The sequence below is a fragment of the Oncorhynchus mykiss genome, chromosome 24 (assembly GCF_013265735.2).
Source record: "Oncorhynchus mykiss isolate Arlee chromosome 24, USDA_OmykA_1.1, whole genome shotgun sequence".
Classification (NCBI taxonomy): domain Eukaryota; kingdom Metazoa; phylum Chordata; class Actinopteri; order Salmoniformes; family Salmonidae; genus Oncorhynchus; species Oncorhynchus mykiss.
This window is the reverse complement of record NC_048588.1, coordinates 42,722,501-42,750,124: the sequence shown is the minus strand read 5'-3', so window position 1 is coordinate 42,750,124 and position 27,624 is coordinate 42,722,501. Positions and strand designations below refer to the sequence as shown.

The 27,624-nt window shown below is 46.1% G+C and overlaps 1 protein-coding gene across 1 annotated transcript in view; it reads right to left on the bottom strand.

Moving 5' to 3' along the window:
• Nucleotides 1-26,594, bottom strand: part of prdm10 (PR domain containing 10) — a 61,630-nt gene extending 35,036 nt beyond the window's left edge. Inside the window, exons 1-12 of the mRNA XM_036961682.1 lie at nucleotides 26,552-26,594; nucleotides 22,771-22,932; nucleotides 20,614-20,778; nucleotides 20,445-20,504; nucleotides 20,145-20,249; nucleotides 15,960-16,137; nucleotides 14,639-14,880; nucleotides 8,200-8,400; nucleotides 5,151-5,223; nucleotides 4,102-4,219; nucleotides 3,851-3,971; nucleotides 212-514 (exon numbers count right to left, since the gene is read on the bottom strand). Coding sequence (XP_036817577.1) covers nucleotides 212-514; nucleotides 3,851-3,971; nucleotides 4,102-4,219; nucleotides 5,151-5,223; nucleotides 8,200-8,400; nucleotides 14,639-14,880; nucleotides 15,960-16,137; nucleotides 20,145-20,249; nucleotides 20,445-20,504; nucleotides 20,614-20,778; nucleotides 22,771-22,842 — 1,638 coding nt within the window. The 5' untranslated portion in view covers nucleotides 22,843-22,932; nucleotides 26,552-26,594. The remainder of the gene's footprint in view (nucleotides 1-211; nucleotides 515-3,850; nucleotides 3,972-4,101; nucleotides 4,220-5,150; nucleotides 5,224-8,199; nucleotides 8,401-14,638; nucleotides 14,881-15,959; nucleotides 16,138-20,144; nucleotides 20,250-20,444; nucleotides 20,505-20,613; nucleotides 20,779-22,770; nucleotides 22,933-26,551) is intronic.
• Between the last annotated feature and the right edge of the window lie 1,030 nt (nucleotides 26,595-27,624).

Sequence of the window (27,624 nt, the reverse complement as noted above, 5' to 3'; positions counted from 1 at the left end):
AGGGCTGTATGACTCCTGGTAACACTACAGACCAGGACTGTATGACTACTGGTAACACTACAGACCAGGGTGGCGTTCAGTCGTCACTAAACAGGAGAAAATCTTTTGTCCTACCTGAAGTGTTTTTTACATTTTTTTTTACATTTCAATATGTTTTCTCCCATTTCGCTACTGAACACAGCACAGGGCCTCGTCCGCTAACCAGTCTTACCCGTATCCTCTTAGCCCGACGCATGTCCTGGGGGGTGAGGCTGAGGTGAGGTTCTGCCGGGGCAGGGGCGCTGCTCTGGGACGGGTCATCTTTGATGGGGCGTAGGGGTGGGTCGGTGGTGGTGGGTGGGGGGTCTGTTTCTGCGTCGGGGGCCAGGTCCCCTCCAGGGGTGTCTAGTTGTGCCTCTGTCTCCAACCCTCCACCCCCCTCCCCGTCTGTCTCCAGCTCTACCACCTTGAAGCCATTCAGAGCACTGTCAGCTCTCTCCTCATACGGCAGCTTCCCTGTGAACCCCAGCAGCTCCTGTGACGCATTCAGATACAGGTCTATCAGTATGGAGACAGACACATTCAGATACAGGTCTATCAGTATGGAGACAGACACATTCAGATACAGGTCTATCAGTATGGAGACAGACACATTCAGATACAGGTCTATCAGTATGGAGACAGACACATTCAGATACAGGTCTATCAGTATGGAGACAGACACATTCAGATACAGGTCTATCAGTATGGAGACAGACACATTCAGATACAGGTCTATCAGTATGGAGACAGACACATTCAGATACAGGTCTATCAGTATGGAGACAGACACATTCAGATACAGGTCTATCAGTATGGAGACAGACACATTCAGATACAGGTCTATCAATATGGAGACAGACACATTCAGATACAGGTCTATCAGTATGGAGACAGACACATTCAGATACAGGTCTATCAGTATGGAGACAGACACATTCAGATACAGGTCTATCAGTATGGAGACAGACACATTCAGATACAGGTCTATCAGTATGGAGACAGACACATTCAGATACAGGTCTATCAGTATGGAGACAGACACATTCAGATACAGGTCTATCAATATGGAGACAGACACATTCAGATACAGGTCTATCAGTATGGAGACAGACACATTCAGATACAGGTCTATCAGTATGGAGACAGACACATTCAGATACAGGTCTATCAGTATGGAGACAGACACATTCAGATACAGGTCTATCAGTATGGAGACAGACACATTCAGATACAGGTCTATCAGTATGGAGACAGACACATTCAGATACAGGTCTATCAGTATGGAGACAGACACATTCAGATACAGGTCTATCGGTATGTAGGTAGACCTTACTGTGAAATGCTTACTTAACAAGCCCTTAACTCTATTTATTGAACTGCATTGTTGGTTAAGAAAATATTTACTAAATAAAAAATAAAATAAATAAATAACACAATAAAAAACGAGTCTATATACAGGGTATTACGGTACAGAGTCAATGTGGAGGCTATATACAGGGTATTACGGTACAGAGTCAATGTGGAGGCTATATACAGGGTATTACGGTACAGAGTCAATGTGGAGGCTATATACAGGGGGTACCGGTACAGAGTCAATGTGGAGGCTATATACAGGGTATTACGGTACAGAGTCAATGTGGAGGCTATATACAGGGTATTACGGTACAGAGTCAATGTGGAGGCTATATACAGGGTATTACGGTACAGAGTCAATGTGGAGGCTATATACAGGGTATTACGGTACAGAGTCAATGTGGAGGCTATATACAGGGGGCACCGGTACAGAGTCAATGTGGAGGCTATATACAGGGGGTACCGGTACAGAGTCAATGTGGAAGCTATATACAGGGGGTACAGGTACAGAGTCAATGTGGAGGCTATATACAGGGTGTTACGGTACAGAATCAATGAGGAGGCTATATACAGGGGGTACCAGTACAATGTGCGGGGGTAAAGGTTAGTTGAGGTAATTTGTACAGTAGATAGGGGTGAAGTGACTATACATAGATAATAAACAGTGAGTAGCAGCAGTGTAAAAACAAAGGGGGTCAATGTAAAGATTAGCTGATTAGCTGTTCAGGAGTCTTATGGCTTGGGGGTAGAAGCTGTTAAGGAGCCCTTTGGACCTAGACTTGGCATTCCGGTACCGCTTGCCGTGCGATAGCAGAGAGAACAATCTATGACTAGGGTGGCTGGAGTCTTTGACAATCTTTAGGGCCTTCATCTGACACCGCCTGGTATAGAGGTCCTGGATGGCAGGAAGCTTGGCCCCAGTGATGTACTGGGCCATATGCACTACCCTCTGTAGTGACTTCTGGTCAGATGCTGAGCAGTTACCATACCAGGTGGTGATGCAACCAGTCAGGAGGCTCTCGATGGTGCGGCTGTAGAATTTTGAGGATCTGAGGACCCATGCCAAATATTTTCAGTCTCCTGTGGGTGAATAGGCGTTGGTCTTGGTGTGTTTGGACCATGACAGTTCGTTGGTGATGTGGACACCAACGAACTTGAAGCTCTCAACCTGCTCCACTACAGCCCTGTCGATGAGAATGGGGGCGTGCTCGACCCTGCTTTTTCTGTAGTCCACAATCATCTCCTAGCCTTTAGCTCGGTGCAGATGTTATCTGCAATCCATGGCTTCTGGTTGGGAAATGTACGCACGGTCACTATGGGGACAACGTCGTCGATGCACTTAATGATGAAGACGTTGACAGGTGGTATACTCCTCAATGCCATTGGATGAATCCCGGGAACAAATTCCAGTCTGTGCTAGCAAAACAGTCCTGTAGCGTAGCATCCGCGTCATCTTCCGTATTGAGCGAGTCCCTGGTACTTCCTGCTTTAGTTTTTTCTTGTAAGCAGAAATCAGGAGGAATAATTATGGTCAGATTTACCAAATGGAGGGCGAGGGAGAGTTTTGTATGCATCTCTGTGTGTGGAGTAATGGTGGTCTAGAGGTGATTTTCCTCAGGTTGCACATGTAACATGCTGATAGAAATGAGGTCCAATGGATTTAAGTTTTCCTGCAGGCCGGGAAACATTCAGATACAGGTCTATCAGGCCCGGAAACATTCAGATACAGGTCTATCAGGCCCGGAAACATTCAGATACAGGTCTATCAGGCCCGGAGACATTCAGATACAGGTCTATCAGGCCCGGAAACATTCAGATACAGGTCTATCAGGCCCGGAGACATTAGTCTATCCCTGGTTAACAGCACTACACTGCAGGCCCCTGATTAACAGCACTACACTGCAGGCCCCTGGTTAACAGTAATGCACTGCAGGCCCCTGGTTAACAGTAATGCACTGCAGGCCCCTGGTTAACAGTAATGCACTGCAGGCCCCTGGTTAACAGTAATGCACTGCAGGCCCCTGGTTAACAGTAATGCACTGCAGGCCCCTGGTTAACAGTAATGCACTGCAGGCCCCTGGTTAACAGTAATGCACTGCAGGCCCCTGGTTAACAGTAATGCACTGCAGGCCCCTGGTTAACAGTAATGCACTGCGGGCCCCTGGTTAACAGTAATGCACTGCAGGCCCCTGGTTATCAGCAGTACACTGCAGGCCCCTGGTTAACAGTAATGCACTGCAGGCCCCTGGTTAACAGCACTACACTGCAGGCCCCTGGTTAACAGTAGTGCACTGCAGGCCCCTGGTTAACAGTAGTGCACTACAGGCCCCTGGTTAACAGTAGTGCACTGCAGGCCCCTGGTTAATAGTAGTGCACTGCAGGCCCCTGGTTAACAGTAGTGCACTGCGTAGAGAATAGGAGACAATTTGGGACAGTGTCTCAAAGTAAACTATGACTGTTACACAGTTGTACGTACCGGTGTCTTGTCCCCTGCCGTGGCGATCGAAGGGTCCAACCGGATGAATTTAGGGGGGCGGCCCGGTCTCCTTCCTGTCCCAAACCTCTTCCTGCCACGCCCACGAGCACGCCCCTTCGGTCTGCAGAAACACAGGTTAAAGTCGATCCCCTTCGATCATTCAATTAAAATCAGGCTTTTTACTAAACACATTTTGTAAAACTGTGTTTTTACAGGTCTAGGAGAGGAGTGTTGACTACTGTGTGTGTTACCTGGTGACGCAGTCCAGTTTGTCATCGTGCATGTTGAGGTGCTGCTGTAGCTGTTCTGAACTCATGAAGCGTCTGTTACACTCGTAACAGGGCCAGTTCTTCTCCTGCTCGCGTAACACTGAAAACACAACCCACGGTCATGGGTCTGTTACACTCAATTCTCCACTGGTGCACCAGCACATGATTTGGTCGCAACAATTGTTTTTATAATATCTTTTAGAATTCGTAATGTACCTGCTGTCCTTACAGAACCAGGCTAATAACAACTAGCCATCTTACAGAACCAGGAAAATAACGACTAGCCGTCTTAGCAGAACCAGGCTAATAACAACAAGCCGTCTATAATGACTAGCCATCTTCTAAATGAGCATGCCCCTGTGTTCTTGTATTTAAATGAGCATTCCCTTGTGTTCTTGTATTTAACATCACTGCTATCATAGACAAGGCTACAAACACACACATACAGTTGAAGTCGGTAGTTTACATACACCTCAGCCAAATACATTTAAACTCCGTTTATCACCAGTCCTGACATTTAATCCTAGTAACAATTCACTGTCTTAGGTCAGCTAATATCACCACTATTTTAAGAATGTGAAATGTAAAAAAAATAGTAGAGAGAATTATTTATTTCAGCTTTTATTTCTTTCATCACATTCCCAGTGGGTCAGAAGTTTACATACACTCAATTAGTATTTGGTAGCATTGCCTTTAAATTGTTTAACTTGGGTCAAGTGTTTCGGGTAGCCTTCCACGAGCTTCCCACAATAAGTTGGGTGAATTTTGGCCCATTCCTCCTGACAGAGCTGGTGTAACTGAGTCAGGTTTGTAGGCCTCCTTGATCACACACGCTTTTTCAGTTCAGCCTACAAATGATCTATAGGATTGACCTTGTTGACCTTAAGCCATTTTGCCACAACTTTTGAAGTATGCTTAGGGTCATTGTCCATTTGGAAGACCCATTTGTGACCAAGCTTTAACTAAACATCACCATCACTTCTATCATGGACACAACAGTGTTGTTGTCTGAACGAAGCACGGACACCCACCTTTCCTCTCCTCGTCCGTGACATCGTGGACCTTCTGATTGACAAACTCGGCGTATGACGCTGCGTACCACACCTGGGGGAAAAGAAGAAACAGGTCAAACTCTTTATCATTTCATTTTTACCTTTATTTAACCGGGCAAGTCAGTTAAGAACAAATTCTTATTTTCAATGACAGCCCAGGAACAGTGGGTTTAATTGCCTGTTCGAACTTGCAACCTTCCGGTTACTATTCCAACGCTCTAATCCCTAGGCTACCCTGCCGCCCAAATAATAATGTGCTTTGAGGGGTATCTCATGAAGGAGGTATCTTATGAAAGGAGGGGTATCTTATGAAAGGAGGGGTATCTTATGAAAGGAGGGGTATCTTATGAAAGGAGGGGTATCTTATGAAAGGAGGGGTATCTTATGAAAGGAGGGGTATCTTATGAAAGGAGGGGTATCTTATGAAAGGAGGGGTATCTTATGAAAGGAGGGGCATCTCATGAAGGAGGGGTATCTCATGAAGGAGGGGTATCTCATGAAGGAGGGGTATCTTATGAAAGGAGGGGTATCTTATGAAAGGAGGGGCATCTCATGAAGGGAGGGGTATCTCATGAAGGAGGGGTATCTCATGAAGGGAGGGGTATCTCATGAAGGGAGGGGTATCTCATGAAGGGAGGGGTATCTCATGAAGGGAGGGGTATCTCATGAAGGAGGGGTATCTTATGAAAGGAGGGGCATCTCATGAAGGAGGGGCATCTCATGAAGGAGGGGTATCTCATGAAGGGAGGGGTATCTCATGAAGGGAGGGGTATCTCATGAAGGGAGGGGTATCTCATGAAGGAGGGGTATCTCATGAAGGGAGGGGTATCTCATGAAGGGAGGGGACAAGGTACAAATCTGTCATTCTGCCCCCTGAACAGGCAGTTAACCGTTTTAGCTTTAGTAATGGTGCAACAATGACACTATTGAATCTGCACTCGCTTCTTTCTGAAAGAAAGCCTTATCACTACAACAACTCTTATCATCCTGCAGACCCCCACTAATACACCCTCCCCACGCCCCATCCTGCAACAGGCCCAACCCCCACTAATACACCCCCCCCCCCACACGCCCCATCCTGCGTCACAACATAAAACTCCTGGTCTTCAGAGCCCTGTTGGAACTGCGCGTGTTTCACGGAGGATAGTCGAACGCCAAACTCTTCATTGAGACAATGCTGAAACATCAACGGGCAATTCAGTGATTCATTTCCTTCATTTGTGGCGAAATCAAAATGAAGGAAATGTTATCTTGTAAAATCAGCAGGCTACGGTGAGAAATAGATGTGTGTTCGGTCTTCATTTCATTACTTATCGTTAATGCCGTCTTCGGTGTGCTTAAGTCAGACAAAAACCTTTACTGTAAGAGAAGTTTCAAATGCATTCTGTCTAAATACTATAACATTTGATAAATCAAATATTTTTAAATCATTCATCTTCCTCAAATGAAGGTGATAATGACACGATCTTTGCAAGAGGGAGGGAATCTGATCTCAGTCATTTCATTCAGGGTAAGCGGAGTTAGCAGTGAGTTAGCAGTGAGTTAGCAGTGAGTTAGCAGTGAGTTAGCCTGCCCAGGAGCGGGTTAGTTCTGAAGGAAGGAGGGAGGGAATCTGATCTCAGTCATTTCATTCAGGGTAAGCTGAGTTAGCAGTGAGTTAGCAGTGAGTTAGCAGTGAGTTAGCAGTGAGTTAGCAGTGAGTTAGCCTGTGAGTTAGCCTGTGAGTTAGCAGTGAGTTAGCAGTGAGTTAGCAGTGAGTTAGCCTGCCCTGGAGCGGGTTAGTTCTGAAGGATTCGTTGCCATAGAAATGTACCTGGCTAGAAGGTGAGCCACTTTCGTATGACTGGTTATCCCGAAATGAACTCAAGTTGACCAAAGTTACCTCGCTTACTCCTCAAACCTGCTACGTAGTGTAGACCTGCTACGTAGTGTAGACCTGCTACGTAGTGTAGACCTGCTACGTAGTGTAGACCTGCTACGTAGTGTAGACCTCTGGAATAGACCTGCTACGTAGTGTAGACCTCTGGAATAGACCTGCTACGTAGTGTAGACCTGCTACGTAGTATAGACCTGCTACGTAGTATAGACCTGCTACGTAGTGTAGACCTGCTACGTAGTGTAGACCTGCTACGTAGTGTAGACCTGCTACGTAGTGTAGACCTGCTACATAGTGTAGACCTGCTACGTAGTGTAGACCTGCTACGTAGTGTAGACCTCTGGAATAGACCTGCTACGTAGTATAGACCTCTGGAATAGACCTGCTACGTAGTGTAGACCTGCTACGTAGTATAGACCTCTGGAATAGACCTGCTACGTAGTGTAGACCTCTGGAATAGACCTGCTACGTAGTGTAGACCTGCTACGTAGTGTAGACCTGCTACGTAGTATAGACCTGCTACGTAGTGTAGACCTGCTACGTAGTGTAGACCTGCTACGTAGTGTAGACCTCTGGAATAGACCTGCTACGTAGTGTAGACCTGCTACGTAGTATAGACCTCTGGAATAGACCTGCTACGTAGTATAGACCTGCTACGTAGTGTAGACCTGCTACGTAGTGTAGACCTGCTACGTAGTGTAGACCTGCTACGTAGTGTAGACCTCTGGAATAGACCTGCTACGTAGTATAGACCTCTGGAATAGACCTGCTACGTAGTGTAGACCTGCTACGTAGTGTAGACCTGCTACGTAGTGTAGACCTCTGGAATAGACCTGCTACGTAGTGTAGACCTCTGGAATAGACCTGCTACGTAGTATAGACCTGCTACGTAGTGTAGACCTGCTACGTAGTGTAGACCTGCTACGTAGTGTAGACCTGCTACGTAGTATAGACCTGCTACGTAGTGTAGACCTGCTACATAGTGCAGCCCTCTGAAGAGCAGTCAACCATGTGTGTTTTTATTAGGAACAGTTTGCATGTTGCAGATGGACGACATTACAATCGCTGACTGATCCCCTCGCATCAGAAACAACTACCGATTATGATGTGTAGATCAGTCAGCTCGGTCGGCGATGCTCACAGACAACCCACCTTCAGCTCCTGTTTGGGCTGGATGTTCTTGATGGTTGTGTAGAAGATTTCGGAGCCGTACTGATAGGCTACCAGGTTCTGTTCCAGGTGGTTCTGGGCGGGCCGAACAAACATCAGCCAATTACAGATGTCCTCGTCAGATAGGTCCACCCACATGTCATCCGACTTCTCCATGTCCTTGTCTGCATCCAGCATGCACAGCTACAGAGAGAAGAAGAGAGGGATGAGTTAGAGACAATACACAGCTACAGAGAGAAGAAGAGTGGGATGAGTTAGAGACAATACACAGCTACGGAGAGAGAAGAGAGGGATGAGTTAGAGACAATACACAGCTACGGAGAGAGAAGAGAGGGATGAGTTAGAGACAATACACAGCTACAGAGAGAAGAAGAGAGGGATGAGTTAGAGACAATACACAGCTACGGAGAGAAGAGTGGGATGAGTTAGAGACAATACACAGCTACAGAGAGAAGAAAAGAGGGATGAGTTAGAGACAATACACAGCTACAGAGAGAAGAAGAGAGGGATGAGTTAGAGACAATACACAGCTACAGAGAGAAGAAGAGAGGGATGAGTTAGAGACAATACACAGCTACGGAGAGAAGAGAGGGATGAGTTAGAGACAATACACAGCTACGGAGAGAGAAGAGAGACCTCAACATGACAGCAGGAAATATGCCCAGGCCATGAGCTGAGCAACAGGCCCAATCCCCACTAATACACCACCCCCCCACCACCCCCCCACGCCCCATCCTGCAACAGGCCCAACCCCCACTAATACAACCCCCCACGCCCCATCCTGCAACAGGCCCAACCCCCACTAATACACCCCCCCCCCCCCCCCCCCACGCCCCATCCTGCAACAGGCCCAACCTCCACTAATACACCCCCCCCACGCCACATCCTGCAACAACAATTTTCTGGGTAAAACGTTCCACTGTAATAGTGAAGGTGTAAACTTGGCAGTGGAAAACCTAAACAGTATATTTGACCTCTCAGCTTCCTTATCAAATCTAACAATGTCCAGCAGACAACCAAAGAAAATGAACAACATCGACAAATGGTTTGATGAAGCCTGTCCAACCAAAAACATAGAGACCCAGAAAACCTGCGTCTACACCTTCACTACGGTGAATCACTAAACCAATACAGAAATACACTATGGGGGGGGTCACGTGACCCTTGAACAAGATGGCCGCATGAACTAAGAGCTCCACAAAAGTCGTTTCCAATTCCTAATCTTACCTCCACCCCAAGTTCAAACTCATTTAGCTTCAGTAAGAAAAAGGAGATAAGACGACATATAGCCGATATCCAAAGACCCACCCGCTAAATGTCACTATAGCCGTCCAATTTATATTTATTTTCCTTTATATGTAGGCTGGGCTATTGATTTTATTTTTCTCCCCTCTTTTAGTGTGGTCTGGACGAGGGCTACTGTGTCATTTACTCAATGCGGGGCGGAGAGGATGAGGCATTTCTTTGGTGGGGAGGGGGAGACGTTGTCATTTACTCAATGCGGGGTGGAGAGGATGAGGCATTTCTTTGGTGGGGAGGGGGAGACGTTGTCATTTACTCAATGTGGGGTGGAGAGGAGAGGATGAGGCATTTCTTTGGTGGGGAGAGGGAGACGTTGTCATTTACTCAATGCGGGGTGGAGAGGATGAGGCATTTCTTTGGTGGGGAGAGGGAGACGTTGTCATTTACTCAATGCGGGGTGGAGAGGATGAGGCATTTCTTTGGTGGGGAGGGGGAGACGTTGTCATTTACTCAATGTGGGGTGGAGAGGAGAGGATGAGGCATTTATTTGGTGGGGAGAGGGAGACGTTGTCATTTACTCAATGCGGGGTGGAGAGGATGAGGCATTTCTTTGGTGGGGAGAGGGAGATGTTGTCATTTACTCAATGCGGGGTGGAGAGGATGAGGCATTTCTTTGGTGGGGAGAGGGAGACGTTGTCATTTACTCAATGTGGGGTGGAGAGGATGAGGCATTTCTTTGGTGGGGAGGGGGAGACGTTGTCATTTACTCAATGCGGGGCGGAGAGGATGAGGCATTTCTTTGGTGGGGAGGGGGAGACGTTGTCATTTACTCAATGCGGGGTGGAGAGGATGAGGCATTTCTTTGGTGGGGAGGGGGAGACATTGTCATTTACTCAATGTGGGGTGGAGAGGCTGAGGCATTTCTTTGGTGGGGAGGGGGAGACGTTGTCATTTACTCAATGCGGGGTGGAGAGGATGAGGCATTTCTTTGGTGGGGAGGGGGAGACGTTGTCATTTACTCAATGTGGGGTGGAGAGGATGAGGCATTTCTTTGGTGGGGAGAGGGAGACGTTGTCATTTACTCAATGTGGGGTGGAGAGGATGAGGCATTTCTTTGGTGGGGAGGGGGAGACGTTGTAATTTACTCAATGCGGGGTGGAGAGGATGAGGCATTTCTTTGGTGGGGAGGGGGAGACGTTGTCATTTACTCAATGTGGGGTGGAGAGGATGAGGCATTTCTTTGGTGGGGAGGGGGAGACGTTGTAATTTACTCAATGCGGGGTGGAGAGGATGAGGCATTTCTTTGGTGGGGAGGGGGAGACGTTGTCATTTACTCAATGTGGGGTGGAGAGGATGAGGCATTTCTTTGGTGGGGAGGGGGAGACGTTGTCATTTACTCAATGTGGGGTGGAGAGGAGAGGATGAGGCATTTCTTTGGTGGGGAGAGGGAGACGTTGTCATTTACTCAATGCGGGGTGGAGAGGATGAGGCATTTCTTTGGTGGGGAGAGGGAGACGTTGTCATTTACTCAATGCGGGGTGGAGAGGATGAGGCATTTCTTTGGTGGGGAGAGGGAGACGTTGTCATTTACTCAATGTGGGGTGGAGAGGATGAGGCATTTCTTTGGTGGGGAGGGGGAGACGTTGTCATTTACTCAATGCGGGGCGGAGAGGATGAGGCATTTCTTTGGTGGGGAGGGGGAGACGTTGTCATTTACTCAATGCGGGGTGGAGAGGATGAGGCATTTCTTTGGTGGGGAGGGGGAGACGTTGTCATTTACTCAATGTGGGGTGGAGAGGATGAGGCATTTCTTTGGTGGGGAGGGGGAGACGTTGTCATTTACTCAATGCGGGGTGGAGAGGATGAGGCATTTCTTTGGTGGGGAGGGGGAGACGTTGTCATTTACTCAATGTGGGGTGGAGAGGATGAGGCATTTCTTTGGTGGGGAGAGGGAGACGTTGTCATTTACTCAATGTGGGGTGGAGAGGATGAGGCATTTCTTTGGTGGGGAGGGGGAGACGTTGTAATTTACTCAATGCGGGGTGGAGAGGATGAGGCATTTCTTTGGTGGGGAGGGGGAGACGTTGTCATTTACTCAATGTGGGGTGGAGAGGATGAGGCATTTCTTTGGTGGGGAGGGGGAGACGTTGTAATTTACTCAATGCGGGGTGGAGAGGATGAGGCATTTCTTTGGTGGGGAGGGGGAGACGTTGTCATTTACTCAATGTGGGGTGGAGAGGATGAGGCATTTCTTTGGTGGGGAGGGGGAGACGTTGTCATTTACTCAATGTGGGGTGGAGAGGAGAGGATGAGGCATTTCTTTGGTGGGGAGGGGGAGACGTTGTGCGTTGCTAACTGTTGGTTTATTTGGAACACAATGACTTGCACTAAAGTTCGATTACTGCTCAATGACGATGACTAGCACCTTAAATCTATTGACATGGAACTGCCATGGTCTAGGGCATGCAATAAAACGAAAAAAGATACTATGTGCTCTAAAAAAGGAAAAAGCAGACATCGCGCTATTACAAGAGACACACCACTGTGATGCCGAACATGCTAAACTCCGCAGAGCTTGGGTGGGACAGGTGTTTTTCTCATCCTTCAAATCAAACAGTGAAGGCACAACCATACTTATCCATAAATCATAAATCATAAATTCAGCCACGTGTACAAATCGGACCCACAGCACTTTCAGATCACGCCTCCGTTTTGACCTCTGCAAAAACATCCCGAGGTCAACGAGCTGGAAATGCAACACCTCCCATGCTATCAAACGAAGTGTTCAATACATTGGTAACTACATGGATAGACAACTACACACACACACAAGACAATAAAGATTCTCCTGTTTCTCCGGCCACAATGTGGGACGCTGCTAAAGCCACACTAAGAGGTCATGTAATCGCATATGCTTCCTCTAAGAGAAAAGCAATGGAAGCACACAGGCTGGATCTTGAGAGGGAGCTGGAACGCTGTGAAGAAGCACATAAACAATCCCCAGACAGCACCTCCTGGAGTCATCTTAAAGCAGCCAAAGCCAAACTGAATTTGGACTACACTCGGGAGATATAAAAAAAAAAAGTTTTCTTAACTAAACAGAAATACCATGAGTAGAGCAATAGGCCCAGTAGATTGATTGCTTGCTTACCAATTAAAAAAGGAGCAGTCAGAGCGTACAATCATGGCTATCCGAACAGCAGAGGACGAGGTCACATATGACCCAAAAAAATATCAATTTAACTTTTCATGATTTTTACTGCAAACTATACACCTCTGAGAGAAAACACACGGAGGCAGAACTCCACTCTTTCCTAGAGGGAATCTTGCTACCTAAACTATCAGAGACCAACCAAGAAGATCTCAACTCCCCCTTCACTCCCGAGGAGATCCTGGAGGCGATTACCTCCATGCCACCTAATAAGTCCCCAGGCCCAGATGGATTCCCCAGAGAGTTCTAAGGACAAGGACCCCCATTCCTGCTCGTCCTTCTGGCCCATAAGCTTGTTGGATTTCGACTATAAAATAATTACCAAATTGCACGCCAAAAGACTAAACACTCTTCTTCCCAAAATAATAAAAGCGGACCAAACTGGATTTATTAGAGACAGATACTCTTCTGATAACATTCGCCGTCTTTTTGATATTATTGATCAGGTAAACGCACAGAAGACCCCTGTCCTGCTGGCTTCACTGGATGCTGAGAAGGCGTTTGACAGGATGGAGTGGAGCTTTCTGTTTTCAGTCTTAGAAAAGTTCAATATGGGCCCAAATTTTATTAAATGGATCAAATCACTGTACTCTCATCCAAATGCCACGGTGACTACTAATGGACTGAACTCTGACAGATTCCCTCTGGAACGGGGCACAAGACAAGGGTGCTCGCTGTCCCCCCTGCTCTACTTTACGCGGATGATGTCTTGCTCTACATATCCAACCCTGAGAAATCCCTCCCTCTCATTTTAGACACAATTGCTCAGTATGGCAAGTTTTCAGGTTATAGGATCAATTTGAACAAATCCAGTGTCTGCCCTCTCAATATTAAACTCACCCGCTCTATGAAGACACTATGTCCTTTCCAATGGAAAACACAGGGGTTTCAATACCTCGGGATCTTCATAACACCAGATCTGAACAGCCTTTTCAAGGGAAAATTATCTTCCACTCCTGGATCGAATCAAGAACAATCTCCAAACCTGGATCTCCCTCCCAATTAGCTTAGTAGGAAGAGTTAATGTAATCCGTATGAACGTCCTCAACTAGACTAAACTACTTATTTCAGATGCTCCCATGCTATCTCCCAGTTTCCTTCTTCAAAACAACTAACCAAAGCATCACCAAATTTATATGGGGCAATAAAAAACCTAGGATCAAGTTTTCCACTTTATCAAAACCTGAATCTAAGGGTGGTCTTGCCCTTCCCTCCCTTCAATTGTACTACGGGTCTGCCCAAATCCGCGACATGCTAACATGGATCACAAACAGACAAGAGTCAACGTGGATTCAGATAGAAGCCCAATCCTGTGGTTCATTGCCCTTAAGCTCAATTATATTCATTAATAACTTTAGTGAAGTGGGCAACATAGCCAAAACCTTTGTGATTTACAGCACCCTACTAGCGTGGAGGGACTGTAAGAAATACCTGGGCATCTGTTCTCACTCGCCTATAGTAGGCAACCCAGACTTGCCAAAAGCCCTGAGGGATGCCAACTTTAATCTTTGGCATACTCTGGGAATCAGGACCTATTCAGACCTGTTTCATCAGAAAACCACTACACTGAAATCCTTTCAAGAGCTCTGCAGTGAACTCGATGTGCCAAGATCCCAATTAGACATGTCATTTCCTCATTCACCTTCAAGAGGAGGTTTAGAACTCAGTTGAATGAAGTTGAAATCCTTGAAATCAATCAATTTGTATAGCAGACCCTCATGCCAAATTGAGACAAAGGCTTTTTTTTAAATCAACAAAGAATGAGAACTTTGCCTTTGTTTTGGTTTGTTTGGTTGTCAATTAGGGTGTGCAGGGTGAATACGTGGTCTGTCATATGCTAATTTGGTAAAAAGCCAATTTGACCTTTTCTCAGTACATTGTTTTCACTGAGGAAATGTACAAGTCTGCTGTTAAGGATAATGCAGAGGAGATTCTAAATTCTCGTAGAAAACAGAGAGGTCAACTTACCTTGAGGTGGATGTAGTGGTCGTGAAGTTGTCCCTGTCTGACCAGGGGTCCCTCCACGGGGCCGAACTGGGTCCTCTTGGGGATGCGTCTCTTGGAGAAGACTCCCCCTAGGAAGCGGTCTATGTAGAGAACGAGGGGGAGGCTGGCCCGTGCCCGGGACACCACTGGACGGTTAGGGATGGGGTGGAGGGCACCATGCTTCACACACACTGATGTGTTAGAGATGCTACATTCCTCGCACCCTGAGAGAGGAGGAGGAGGGAGGAGGGGGGAGAGGAGGAGGGAGAGAGAGGAGGGAGAGGAGGAGGAGGGAGAGGAGGAGGGAGGAGGGAGGAGAGGAGGAGGGAGAGAGAGGAGGGAGAGGAGGAGGGAGGAGGAGGGAGAGGAGGAGGAGGGAGAGGAGAAGGGAGGAGGGGGGAGAGGAGGAGAGAGGAGGAGGGAGGAGGGGGGAGAGGAGGAGGGAGAGAGAGGAGGAGGGAGGAGGGGGGAGAGGAGGAGGGAGAGAGAGGGAAGGAGAGAGAGAGAGAGAGAGAGAGAGAGAGAGAGAGAGAAAGATGGAGAGAGAGAGAGAGAGAAAGATGGAGAGAGAGAGAGAGAGAGAAAGATGGAGAGAGAGAGAGAGAGAGAGAGAGAGAGCGAGAGAGAGAAAGAAAGAAAGAAAGAGAGAGAGAGAAGAAAAACAGAAATAAAGAATGAGTTCATTGTCATTTGAACTGTCAGTATTAACACAAAGCAGTATTGGTCCATCAGGTAAAACTCCTGTCCCTAGTAGACACCCAGAAGAGCCCCATCACCAGGGAGGTAAAACTCCTGTCCCTAGTAGACATCCAGAAGGCCCTGTCACCTGGGAGGTAAGACTCCTGTCCCTAGTAGACATCCAGAAGGCCCTGTCACCTGGGAGGTAAGACTCCTGTCCCTAGTAGACATCCAGAAGGCCCTGTCACCTGGGAGGTAAAACTCCTGTCCCTAGTAGACATCCAGAAGGCCCTGTCACCTGGGAGGTAAAACTCCTGTCCCTAGTAGACATCCAGAAGAGCCCCATAACCAGGGAGGTAAAACTCCTGTCCCTAGTAGACATCCAGAAGAGCCCCATCACCAGGGAGGTAAAACTCCTGTCCCTAGTAGACATCCAGAAGAGCCCCATCACCAGGGAGGTAAAACTCCTGTCCCTAGTAGACATCCAGAAGAGCCCCATCACCAGGGAGGTAAAACTCCTGTCCCTAGTAGACATCCAGAAGAGCCCCATCACCAGGGAGGTAAAACTCCTGTCCCTAGTAGACATCCAGAAGAGCCCCATCACCAGGGAGGTAAAGACACTCACAGAGGTTGTGTGGTGTAAAGGCCTGTGGCGCGCTAGGCTCCCAGTCATCTAGGTCCGAGTCATCTTCGTCATCATCCTCTTCGTCAGAGTCCTCTGTGGATGTGGCCCCCAGGGGGCTGGAGGAAGGGTCAACCATCCCAGCCATGGAGGGGAGGGAACTGGACACAGACAGCTGACCCTGGGGTAGAAAGGATAAAAAGGTATGGTTATAGGTGTTGACCAGACCTCTCCAACCCTGTTCCTGGAGAGATAACTCCAACCCTGTTCCTGGAGAGATAACTCCAACCCTGTTCCTGGAGGTTTAAACTCCAACCCTGTTCCTGGAGGTTTAAACTCCAACCCTGTTCCTGGAGAGATAACTCCAACCCTGTTCCTGGAGGTTTAAACTCCAACCCTGTTCCTGGAGAGATAACTCCAACCCTGTTCCTGGAGGTTTAAACTCCAACCCTGTTCCTGGAGAGATAACTCCAACCCTGTTCCTGGAGAGATAACTCCAACCCTGTTCCTGGAGAGAGCTACCCTCCTGGAGGTTTTAACTCCAACCCTGTTCCTGGAGAGAAACCCTCCTGTAGGTTTTAACTCCAACCCTGTTCCTGGAGAGAGACCCTCCTGTAGGTTTAAACTCCAACCCTGTTCCTGGAGAGCTACCTTCTCCTGTAGGTTTTAACTCCAACCCTGTTCCTGGAGAGATACCCTCCTGTAGGTTTTAACTCCAACCCTGTTCCTGGAGAGAGCTACCCTCCTGGAGGTTTTAACTCCAACCCTGTTCCTGGAGAGAAACCCTCCTGTAGGTTTTAACTCCAACCCTGTTCCTGGAGAGAGACCCTCCTGTAGGTTTAAACTCCAACCCTGTTCCTGGAGAGCTACCTTCTCCTGTAGGTTTTAACTCCAACCCTGTTCCTGGAGAGATACCCTCCTGTAGGTTTTAACTCCAACCCTGTTCCTGGAGAGATACCCTCCTGGAGGTTTAAACTCCAACCCTGTTCCTGGAGAGCTACCTCCTCCTGTAGGTTTTAACTCCAACCCTGTTCCTGGAGAGCTACCTCCTCCTGTAGGTTTTAACTCCAACCCTGTTCCCGGAGAGCTACCTTCTCCTGTAGGTTTTAACTCCAACCCTGTTCCTGGAGAGCTACCTTCTCCTGTAGGTTTTAACTCCAACCCTGTTCCTGGAGAGCTACCTTCTCCATGCCCAATGGAGAATCTACATTGAAAGTGCCTCTTAGTCCAGAGGGGTATCTCATGAAGGAGGTGTATCTCATGAAGGGAGGGGTATCTCATGAAGGGAGGGGTATCTCATGAAGGGAGGGGTATCTCATGAAGGGAGGGGTATCTCATGAAGGGAGGGGTATCTCATGAAGGGATGGGTATCTCATGAAGGGAGGGGTATCTCATGAAGGGAGGGGTATCTCATGAAGGGAGGGGTATCTCATGAAGGGAGGGGTATCTCATGAAGGGAGGGGTATCTCATGAAGGGAGGGGCATCTCATGAAGGGAGGGGTATCTCATGAAGGGAGGGGTATCTCATGAAGGGAGGGGTATCTCATGAAGGGAGGGGTATCTCATGAAGGGAGGGGTATCTCATGAAGGGAGGGGTATCTCATGAAGGGAGGGGTATCTCATGAAGGGAGGGGTATCTCATGAAGGAGGGGTATCTCATGAAGGGAGGGGTATCTCATGAAGGGAGGGGTATCTCATGAAGGGAGGGGTATCTCATGAAGGAGGGGCATCTCATGAAGGAGGGGTATCTCATGAAGGAGGGGTATCTCATGAAAGGAGGGGTATCTCATGAAAGGAGGGGTATCTCATGAAAGGAGGGGTATCCTACAAAAGAAAGCTACATCGACTCTGGGTTTTCTACAGCTAACCAGCTCCAGTTAGCTTCACATTCCAGCTCAGGCTTCATCCGCACTACGACGGAGGAACCCAAAATATAAACTGTTTTAGTCCAGTGTTTGTAAACAATGTAAATGTCAAGACACTGTAAAGTCTTTAAACATGGTACATGGTTAAAACTATCATTTGTATATCATGTATGGTTAGTCCTTGCATCTTGTCTATGAATTTGAGAGCGGTTACATTTATCCCTCAGCTGGTTACCTGAAAACACTGTCGGCTTTTGTTGTCGTCTGAACTGCAACCCTTTCTGTTCTGATGGCCCAGTCCGACTCCTAGTGCTGACTGATTAAGCGAAATGCCGTCTTTGGTGTACCTATCAATGCACAACCCCCCCCCCCCCCCCCCCTCACTCATATCTATATTTTTATTCCGTCATTCATCTTTGCCTCGATTCTGACTAGTCTCCCAGTCTCTGATAAATATCCCCACAGTGTGATGCTGCCACCATCATGCTTCACCGTAGGGATGGTGCCAGGTTTCCTCCAAACAATGAACAGTGGGTTAACTGCCTTGTTCAGGGGCAGAATGACAGATTTTTACCTTGTCAGCTTGGGGATTCAATCTTGTGACTTTTCGGTTACTAGTCCAATGCTCTAACCATTAGGCTATCTGCCGCCCCATACTTCACCCTGCTTCACCGTGCTTCACCGTGCTTCACCATGCTTCACCGTAGGGATGGTGCCAGGTTTCCTCCAGACGTGAGGCTTGGCATTCAGACCAAAGAGTTCAATGTTGGTTTCATCAGACCAGAGAATCTTGTTTCTCATGGTCAGAGAGTCCTTCGGGTGTCTTTGGGCAAATCCCAAGCGGGCTGTCGTGCCTTTTACTGGGGAGTGGCTTCCGTCTGGCCACTCTACCATAATGGCCTGATTGGTGGAATGCTGCAGAGATGGTTGTCCTTCTGGAAGGTTATCCCATCTCCACAGAGTAACTCTAGATCTCTGTCCGAGTGACCATTGGGTTCTTGGTCACCCTGACCAAGGCCCTTCTACCCCAATTGCTCAGTTTGGCCTGGTGACCAGCTCTGGGAAGAGTCTTGGTGGTTCCAAACTGTGTTTGTGTTTTTGGGGACCTTCAATGCTGCAGACATTTTTTAGTACCATTCCCCAGATCTGTACCTCGTCTCAATCCTGTCTCGGAGCTCTACGGACAATTCCTTCGACTGCTTGGTTTTTGCTCTGACATGCACTGTCAACTGTGGGACATTATATAGACAGGTGTGTGCCTTTCCAAATCATGTCCAATCAATTGAATTTACCACAGGTGGACCCCAATCAAGTTGTAGAAACATCTCAAGTTTGATCAATGGAAACAGGAAGCACCTGAACTCAATTTCGAGTCTCATAGCAAAGGGTCTGAATAATTATGTAAATAAGGTATTTCTGTTTATTATTTTTCATACATTTGCTAAACTTTCTAAAAACCTGTTTTCGTTTTGTCATTGTGATGTCATTGTGGGGTATTGTGATGTCATTGTTGGGTATTGTGATGTCATTGTGGGGTATTGTGATGTCATTGTGGGGTATTGTGATGTCATTGTGGGGTATTGTGATGTCATTGTGGGGTATTGTGATGTCATTGTGGGGTATTGTGATGTCATTGTGGGGTATTGTGTGTAGATTGATTTAAATAGTTTTTTTCCCTTATCAATTTTAGAATAAGGCTGTAACATTCAAAATGTGGAAAAAGTCTAGGGGTCTGAATAGTTTCCAAATGCACTTTATATACCGCCTATATGCCCCTCCCTGACCGGGCTGTGTGGGGACACAGACATAGAGAGAAGAGACAGAAGAATGAGGGCAGTTGCTTCACTAGGTATCTCTACCTGAAAATACGTGATCTAAGTGATTGATAGTTGGTATTCAGCAGTTATAAAGCCTTATTTACTTTGAACAAATAGTAAAATAGTGATGTTGTCAGACAGAAGACAGCAGCTCTATAGAGATGAGATGATGACTTGGAATTAAATAATAAAGTCATCAAATAAAACTAGATATACACATACACATATAAACTAAACTAATATATATATATATATATATATATATATATATATATATATATATAAAACTTGTGTAATATACACAACAACTGAAATGTGTTATTAAAGTAGAGTGAATAAATGATGGTTGATAAATGATAAACAGTAATGGACAGTTACTGCCATCATGGGACTTATTGTGTTATTATGTGTTACAACATTTAACCCACAATGCAATTCATGTTTTTTTAATGATTTATTTATTATTACTCAATAAAAATGGACTAATCGCTCAGCAGACTCCTCACCTGTGTTACCGGCTCCAGGAGGGCCTGAGGAGCCTCGGCCACGTTACTGAGGACATGAAGGTTGGCCGCGTTCATGTTCTGACCACTGGGCAACAACACTGTCACCTGGTGGCGAGAGAGAGAATAACACACGACATTTCCACTTAAAAGACCTAGAGTTCTGCTTGACTTGATATAGAACGTACCAGAGATATGTACGATACAATATGAGAAAACTTGCATTGGCCATTTGCATTCAAATTCATTCTTGTTATTAGAATACAAATCCATGGAAAAAGAAGTGTCAATAGAAATGTGTACCTGTTGAGTCGTTCCATCCTGCTGAATGTAGGCCACCTGCGGCTGGTCAGAAAACACACCCTGGAAACCACAGGTCCATAAAACAAAACAGTTCTTCTAAAAGTACGTGGGGGAATAAAGTCGAATGGTAATGTCCTGTAGAAAAATAAAAAAAGTCCTTGTTTCTCACCCCTGAGCCGTCGGCCGGGTGGATGTAGACTAGGGTGTGTTCTGCCGACTCCACGGAGGTGTAGGAATTACCGTCTGCTGTGTAGACCACCTGCTGCTGCTGTCCTCTGTCCTGCTGGTCTCCACTGTACACTATCTGGGCTACTGTACCGCCCTCAAAATGCACCTGCAACACACATAGAGACAGAGAAACAGAGAGAGAGAGAGAGACAGAGAGAGAGAGACAGAGAGAGAGAGACAGAGAGAGAGAGACAGAGAGAGAGAGATGGAGAGAGAGAGAGAAAGAGAGAGAGAGACAGAGAGAGACAGAGAGACAGAGACAGAGAGAGAGGTAGAGACGGAGAGAGAGAGACAGAGACAGAGAGACAGAGACAGAGAGAGAGGTAGAGACGGAGAGAGACAGAGAGAGAGAGAGAGACAGAGACAGAGAGACAGACAGAGAGACAGAGACAGAAAGAGAGAGAGAGACAGAGAAACACTCTAGGGTTTTTGTGACTTTAAAATGTCCCGTTGTTTGAATGCATTTTGACGAAGATCCTGAATTAAACTAAATGGATCCGCCTAACATTGATAGACCTGAGCTTCAGGGTGAAGTTACACCTAGATACAGGTGTAGGATCAGCTTCTGCTGCCCCAATCCTAACCTTATACAGTCAGATGAGGTCCTTTATCTACTGACCCAGTCAGATGAGACCCTTTATCTACTGACCCAGAGTCAGATGAGGTCCTTTATCTACTGACCCAGTCAGATGAGACCCTTTATCTACTGACCCAGAGTCAGATGAGGCCCTTTATCTACTGACCCAGAGTCAGATGAGGCCCTTTATCTACTGACCCAGAGTCAGATGAGGCCCTTTATCTACTGACCCAGAGTCAGATGAGGCCCTTTATCTACTGACCCAGAGTCAGATGAGACCCTTTATCTACTGACCCAGAGTCAGATGAGGCCCTTTATCTACTGACCCAGAGTCAGATGAGACCCTTTATCTACTGACCCAGAGTCAGATGAAGCCCTTTATCTACTGACCCAGAGTCAGATGGGGTCCTTTATCTACTGACCGAGAGTTATCTACTGACCCAGAGTCAGATGAGGCCCTTTATCTACTGACCCAGAGTCAGATGGGGTCCTTTATCTACTGACCCAGAGTCAGATGAGGTCCTTTATCTACTGACCCAGAGTCAGATGGGGTCCTTTATCTACTGACCGAGAGTTATCTACTGACCCAGAGTCAGATGAGGCCCTTTATCTACTGACCCAGAGTCAGATGGGGTCCTTTATCTACTGACCCAGAGTCAGATGAGGTCCTTTATCTACTGACCCAGAGTCAGATGAGGCCCTTTATCTACTGACCCAGAGTCAGATGAGACCCTTTATCTACTGACCCAGAGTCAGATGGGGTCCTTTATCTACTGACCCAGAGTTATCTACTGACCCAGAGTCAGATGAGGCCCTTTATCTACTGACCCAGAGTCAGATGAGGCCCTTTATCTACTGACCCAGAGTCAGATGAGGCCCTTTATCTACTGACCCAGAGTCAGATGAGGTCCTTTATCTACTGACCCAGAGTCAGATGAGGTCCTTTATCTACTGACCCAGAGTCAGATGAGGCCCTTTATCTACTGACCCAGAGTCAGATGAGGTCCTTTATCTACTGACCCAGAGTCAGATGAGGCCCTTTATCTACTGACCCAGAGTCAGATGAGGCCCTTTATCTATTGACCCAGAGTCAGATGGTCTCCTTTATCTACTGACCCAGAGTCAGATGAGGTCCTTTATCTACTGACCCAGAGTCAGATGAAGCCCTTTATCTACTGACCCCAAGTCAGATGAGGCCCTTTATCTACTGACCCCGAGTCAGATGAGGCCCTTTAACCATTTACTGAGGGAAATGCAAAACTGACCCAAGATCAGCATCTCGGGGCAACTTCCCCCTACTTGTAAGACATGAGTGAGTACGGAAGGGGTGTGAAACTCATTCCACGGATGGCAGAGTGTCTGCAGTTATTTCCTTTCTATTAAGACAAGCAGGTGAGGAGAGTTCCTCACTAATTAGTGACCTTAATTCATCAATAAGGTACAAAGGGTGTAGGGAAAACCCACAGACACTCTGCCCTACGTGGAATGAGTTGGACACGTGTGGAGTACAGTAAAAGTCACCTGAGTGGTGTTCCCTGATTCGCTGTTCCCTGCCTGGTTCCACACAGGGGATGTTTCCTGCTTGGTCTCCATGGCTGCAGCCCGGAACCAGTTACCACGGTCACCACCTGATCACACCAACCTCACGCAGCTGCTGGCAGCTCCAGGATTAGTTAGACTGTACTGATGATCACATGACAACCACAGAACAGTGAGTTAGACTGTACTGATGATCACATGACAACCACAGAACAGAGAGTTAGACTGTACTGATGATCACATGACAACCACAGAACAGTGAGTTAGACTGTACTGATGATCACATGACAACCACAGAACAGAGAGTTAGACTGTACTGATGATCACATGACAACCACAGAACAGAGAGTTAGACTGTACTGATGATCACCTGACAACCACAGAACAGAGAGTTGGACTGTACTGATGATCACCTGACAACCACAGAACAGAGAGTTGGACTGTACTGATGATCACATGACAACCACAGAACAGAGAGTTAGACTGTACTGATGATCACCTGACAACCACAGAACAGAGAGTTGGACTGTACTGATGATCACCTGACAACCACAGAACAGAGAGTTGGACTGTACTGATGATCACATGACAACCACAGAACAGAGAGTTAGACTGTAGTGATGATCACATGACAACCACAGAACAGAGAGTTAGACTGTACTGATGATCACATGACAACCAAAGAACAGAGAGTTAGACTGTACTGATGATCACATGACAACCACAGAACAGAGAGTTAGACTGTACTGATGATCACCTGACAACCACAGAACAGAGAGTTAGACTGTACTGATGATCACATGACAACCACAGAACAGAGAGTTAGACTGTACTGATGATCACATGACAACCACAGAACAGAGAGTTGGACTGTACTGATGATCACATGACAACCACAGAACAGTGAGTTGGACTGTACTGATGATCACCTGACAACCACAGAACAGAGAGTTGGACTGTACTGATGATCACATGACAACCACAGAACAGAGAGTTGGACTGTACTGATGATCACCTGACAACCACAGAACAGAGAGTTAGACTGTACTGATGATCACATGACAACCACAGAATAGAGAGTTAGACTGTACTGATGATCACCTGACAACCACAGAATAGAGAGTTAGACTGTACTGATGATCACATGACAACCACAGAACAGTGAGTTAGACTGTACTGATGATCACCTGACAACCACAGAACAGAGAGTTGGACTGTACTGATGATCACATGACAACCACAGAATAGAGAGTTAGACTGTACTGATGATCACATGACAAACACAGAACAGAGAGTTGGACTGTACTGATGATCACCTGACAACCACAGAACAGAGTTAGACTGTATTGATGATCATCTGACAACCACAGAACAGAGAGTTAGACTGTACTGATGATCACCTGACAACCACAGAACAGAGAGTTGGACTGTACTGATGATCACCTGACAACCACAGAACAGAGTTGGACTGTACTGATGATCACATGACAACCACAGAACAGAGTTGGACTGTACTGATGATCACATGACAACCACAGAACAGAGAGTTAGACTGTACTGATGATCACATGACAACCACAGAACAGAGAGTTAGACTGTACTGATGATCACCTGACAACCACAGAACAGAGAGTTGGACTGTACTGATGATCACATGACAACCACAGAATAGAGAGTTAGACTGTACTGATGATCACATGACAAACACAGAACAGAGAGTTGGACTGTACTGATGATCACCTGACAACCACAGAACAGAGTTAGACTGTATTGATGATCATCTGACAACCACAGAACAGAGAGTTAGACTGTACTGATGATCACCTGACAACCACAGAACAGAGAGTTGGACTGTACTGATGATCACCTGACAACCACAGAACAGAGTTGGACTGTACTGATGATCACATGACAACCACAGAACAGAGTTGGACTGTACTGATGATCACATGACAACCACAGAACAGAGAGTTAGACTGTACTGATGATCACATGACAACCACAGAACAGAGAGTTAGACTGTACTGATGATCACATGACAACCACAGAACAGAGAGTTAGACTGTACTGATGATCACATGACAACCACAGAACAGAGAGTTTGACTGTACTGATGATCACATGACAACCACAGAACAGAGAGTTAGACTGTACTGATGATCACCTGACAACCACAGAATAGAGAGTTAGACTGTACTGATGATCACCTGACAACCACAGAACAGAGAGTTGGACTGTACTGATGATCACATGACAACCACAGAACAGAGAGTTGGACTGTACTGATGATCACCTGACAACCACAGAACAGAGAGTTGGACTGTACTGATGATCACCTGACAACCAAAGAACAGAGAGTTGGACTGTACTGATGATCACATGACAACCACAGAACAGAGAGTTGGACTGTACTGATGATCACATGACAACCACAGAACAGAGTTGGACTGTACTGATGATCACATGACAACCACAGAACAGAGAGTTAGACTGTACTGATGATCACATGACAACCACAGAACAGTGAGTTACTGGTTTAAAAACTCTGGGATGGAAGGGATGGAAGTTAATGAGGGAGATATATTTTTTCTTTGTTTTTACAAAGTGACAATTTCTAATGTGGAAATGAGATGGTAATATTATTTTTTTTACAAATATTGCAAAATGCATGGATGCAAATAAATTGTTTATAACCGTCTGGTATGCTGTTTGTTGACTCGCTACTTTAATTTCTGAACAGGCATTGATTGCATAATCATAGCACCTGACCATTACACGTAGAATAGTCTAGCGAGAGGATGGGGATTTGTATTTCAGCTGGTTGACTGCGCCCTTGTACAAATGGGTCAACGTATATTATTAGCTCGCTTAGCTTTTGTTGCTAACAATGTAACTATCAAGAGGGTAATATAGTGAGTGACATTATTATTTGGGATGGTTAGCTTGCTAGCTACCATTCCATTGACAGGGCTAAGCAACAAAAAAAAATGTACCCCCCCAAAAATAAACCAGCATGCCGGGTTTTTATCGCAAAGAGCAGTCAAACTAACCACTCTACGGGGGTAGGACAGAAACACCGCGGAAAGCACACCGGTGAGCGCGCAATGACAATGGAGTCAAAACCGGATCATTATGCAACGATAACACGAAATGTATAAAATGGTGTTATTTTTCTAGTTTTATAACACATATCGCCCGTATCGTGTATATTATGTGTATTTCCCCCCTTTACTTTTGACCCCTCTGGTTTTTTGTCGGTTCCAACCGGACCATACCACAAAAATCAGCGCTGTAGAAACCCGGGCATTTACTGCACCGCGGCCTCACCACATTATTACATTTAACGCTAATGTATAACCCGATCTTGAAAAATGTACATCATAAATCGTATTCATAACATTATTAAATACTGTTTTGTATTTAGTAAATGGTCTATAATTTATCGGAGCCCTTAAATATTTGGTCTGGACCCACCCGTCCCCCCTTCTAGTTGAGCCGAGCCTGGAGCTGCCGGAGAACAAGGAAGAAGAGGCTCCATTTTGGATGGGACCTAAAACAACAACAACCACATTTGAAAGCGACCCCAAATGAAAATCTGTATATTTCTATCGATATAAATGTGTTACCCAAGAGCGATATTTTTAGATTTTTTTTGATTGATACTTACAAGGAGATGATCTAGACATTGAACTTTTGGAATGAAGCTGAAATTCTCCCCGAGTTTTTGATATATTTAATGAAAAACGTTGGAAGTTGTTCTTACCTCAGAATGGTAGCTGCAGAGGTGGCTGCGTTGCATGTATTACCATATTCTGCCTAGCAACTCGCCGAGGCTTGTGTGGCGATTGGTGGAATATTATTGAGTGACAAAATTAAAAACCTTTACGTATCAATTTCACGAAACCTTTTATGTAAACTTTTACTTCAACAATTACTTGATATATGTTTCAAGTTTTAATGTCACATCCACAAGTACAGTGAAATGCCTTGATATAAGGTATTGATGGGTTGCAGATTTTAATCAACGTTCACTCGAATAGTTATATTAAATGTATGCATACCAAGGCTCAATGAATTTCGACGAAATAAATATATATATAACGGATCAGTTACCCAATCAATATTTACCTACGTTTTTTATCGAATTAACCACATACAGTAGTTTATTTGATAAGGGTGCTATTCGGGGCGTTCCTGCATTTGCAGTAAATCCGTCTTTATACTTCTGTTTGTCTATTTTTAAACTAGGAAAGGCAGGACGTGCGCCAATGCAGTAGGTGGCGTTAATGCGCAGTGACGTTGGATGCCTTCCGCCGATAAACCCTACAGAAGAAGGGACGGGGCAGTGTTGTTATGTTCGCGGTTTTATGACTAAATTATTTTATTTTTTATTTATTTAACCTTTATTTAAATTGAACTACTTGGAAAACGATGTCACGGAGGAAAATGTATTGGTTGCGGGTTTTGGGACCCAAGCCAATCTTATCTGTAACACATTTGTCTAATCTTGCCATGGGTTTGTAGCAACTTATAAAAACAGATCTTGTTGCCCATGTGAGCTAAAGGACTAGAGACTCATTAACACTGCACATGAATCAGTATGGCCATCGGCTCCGTTGTGGATACAGACAGATTATCTATTATACGTTTCCTGACTTCTACCCACATTCCTGCACTAGAAAACGCAGAACCAGTACTTCCTGTCCTTGGATCTTTTGAAACATCTGTGTAAATGGACACAACATCCTGATACACAGTATCCAGATGTCTCTTAAACCAATCAGATGGATCAACACCCTCCCTATCTTTCCCTAGTCTCTCCAACAGAGTAGCCAT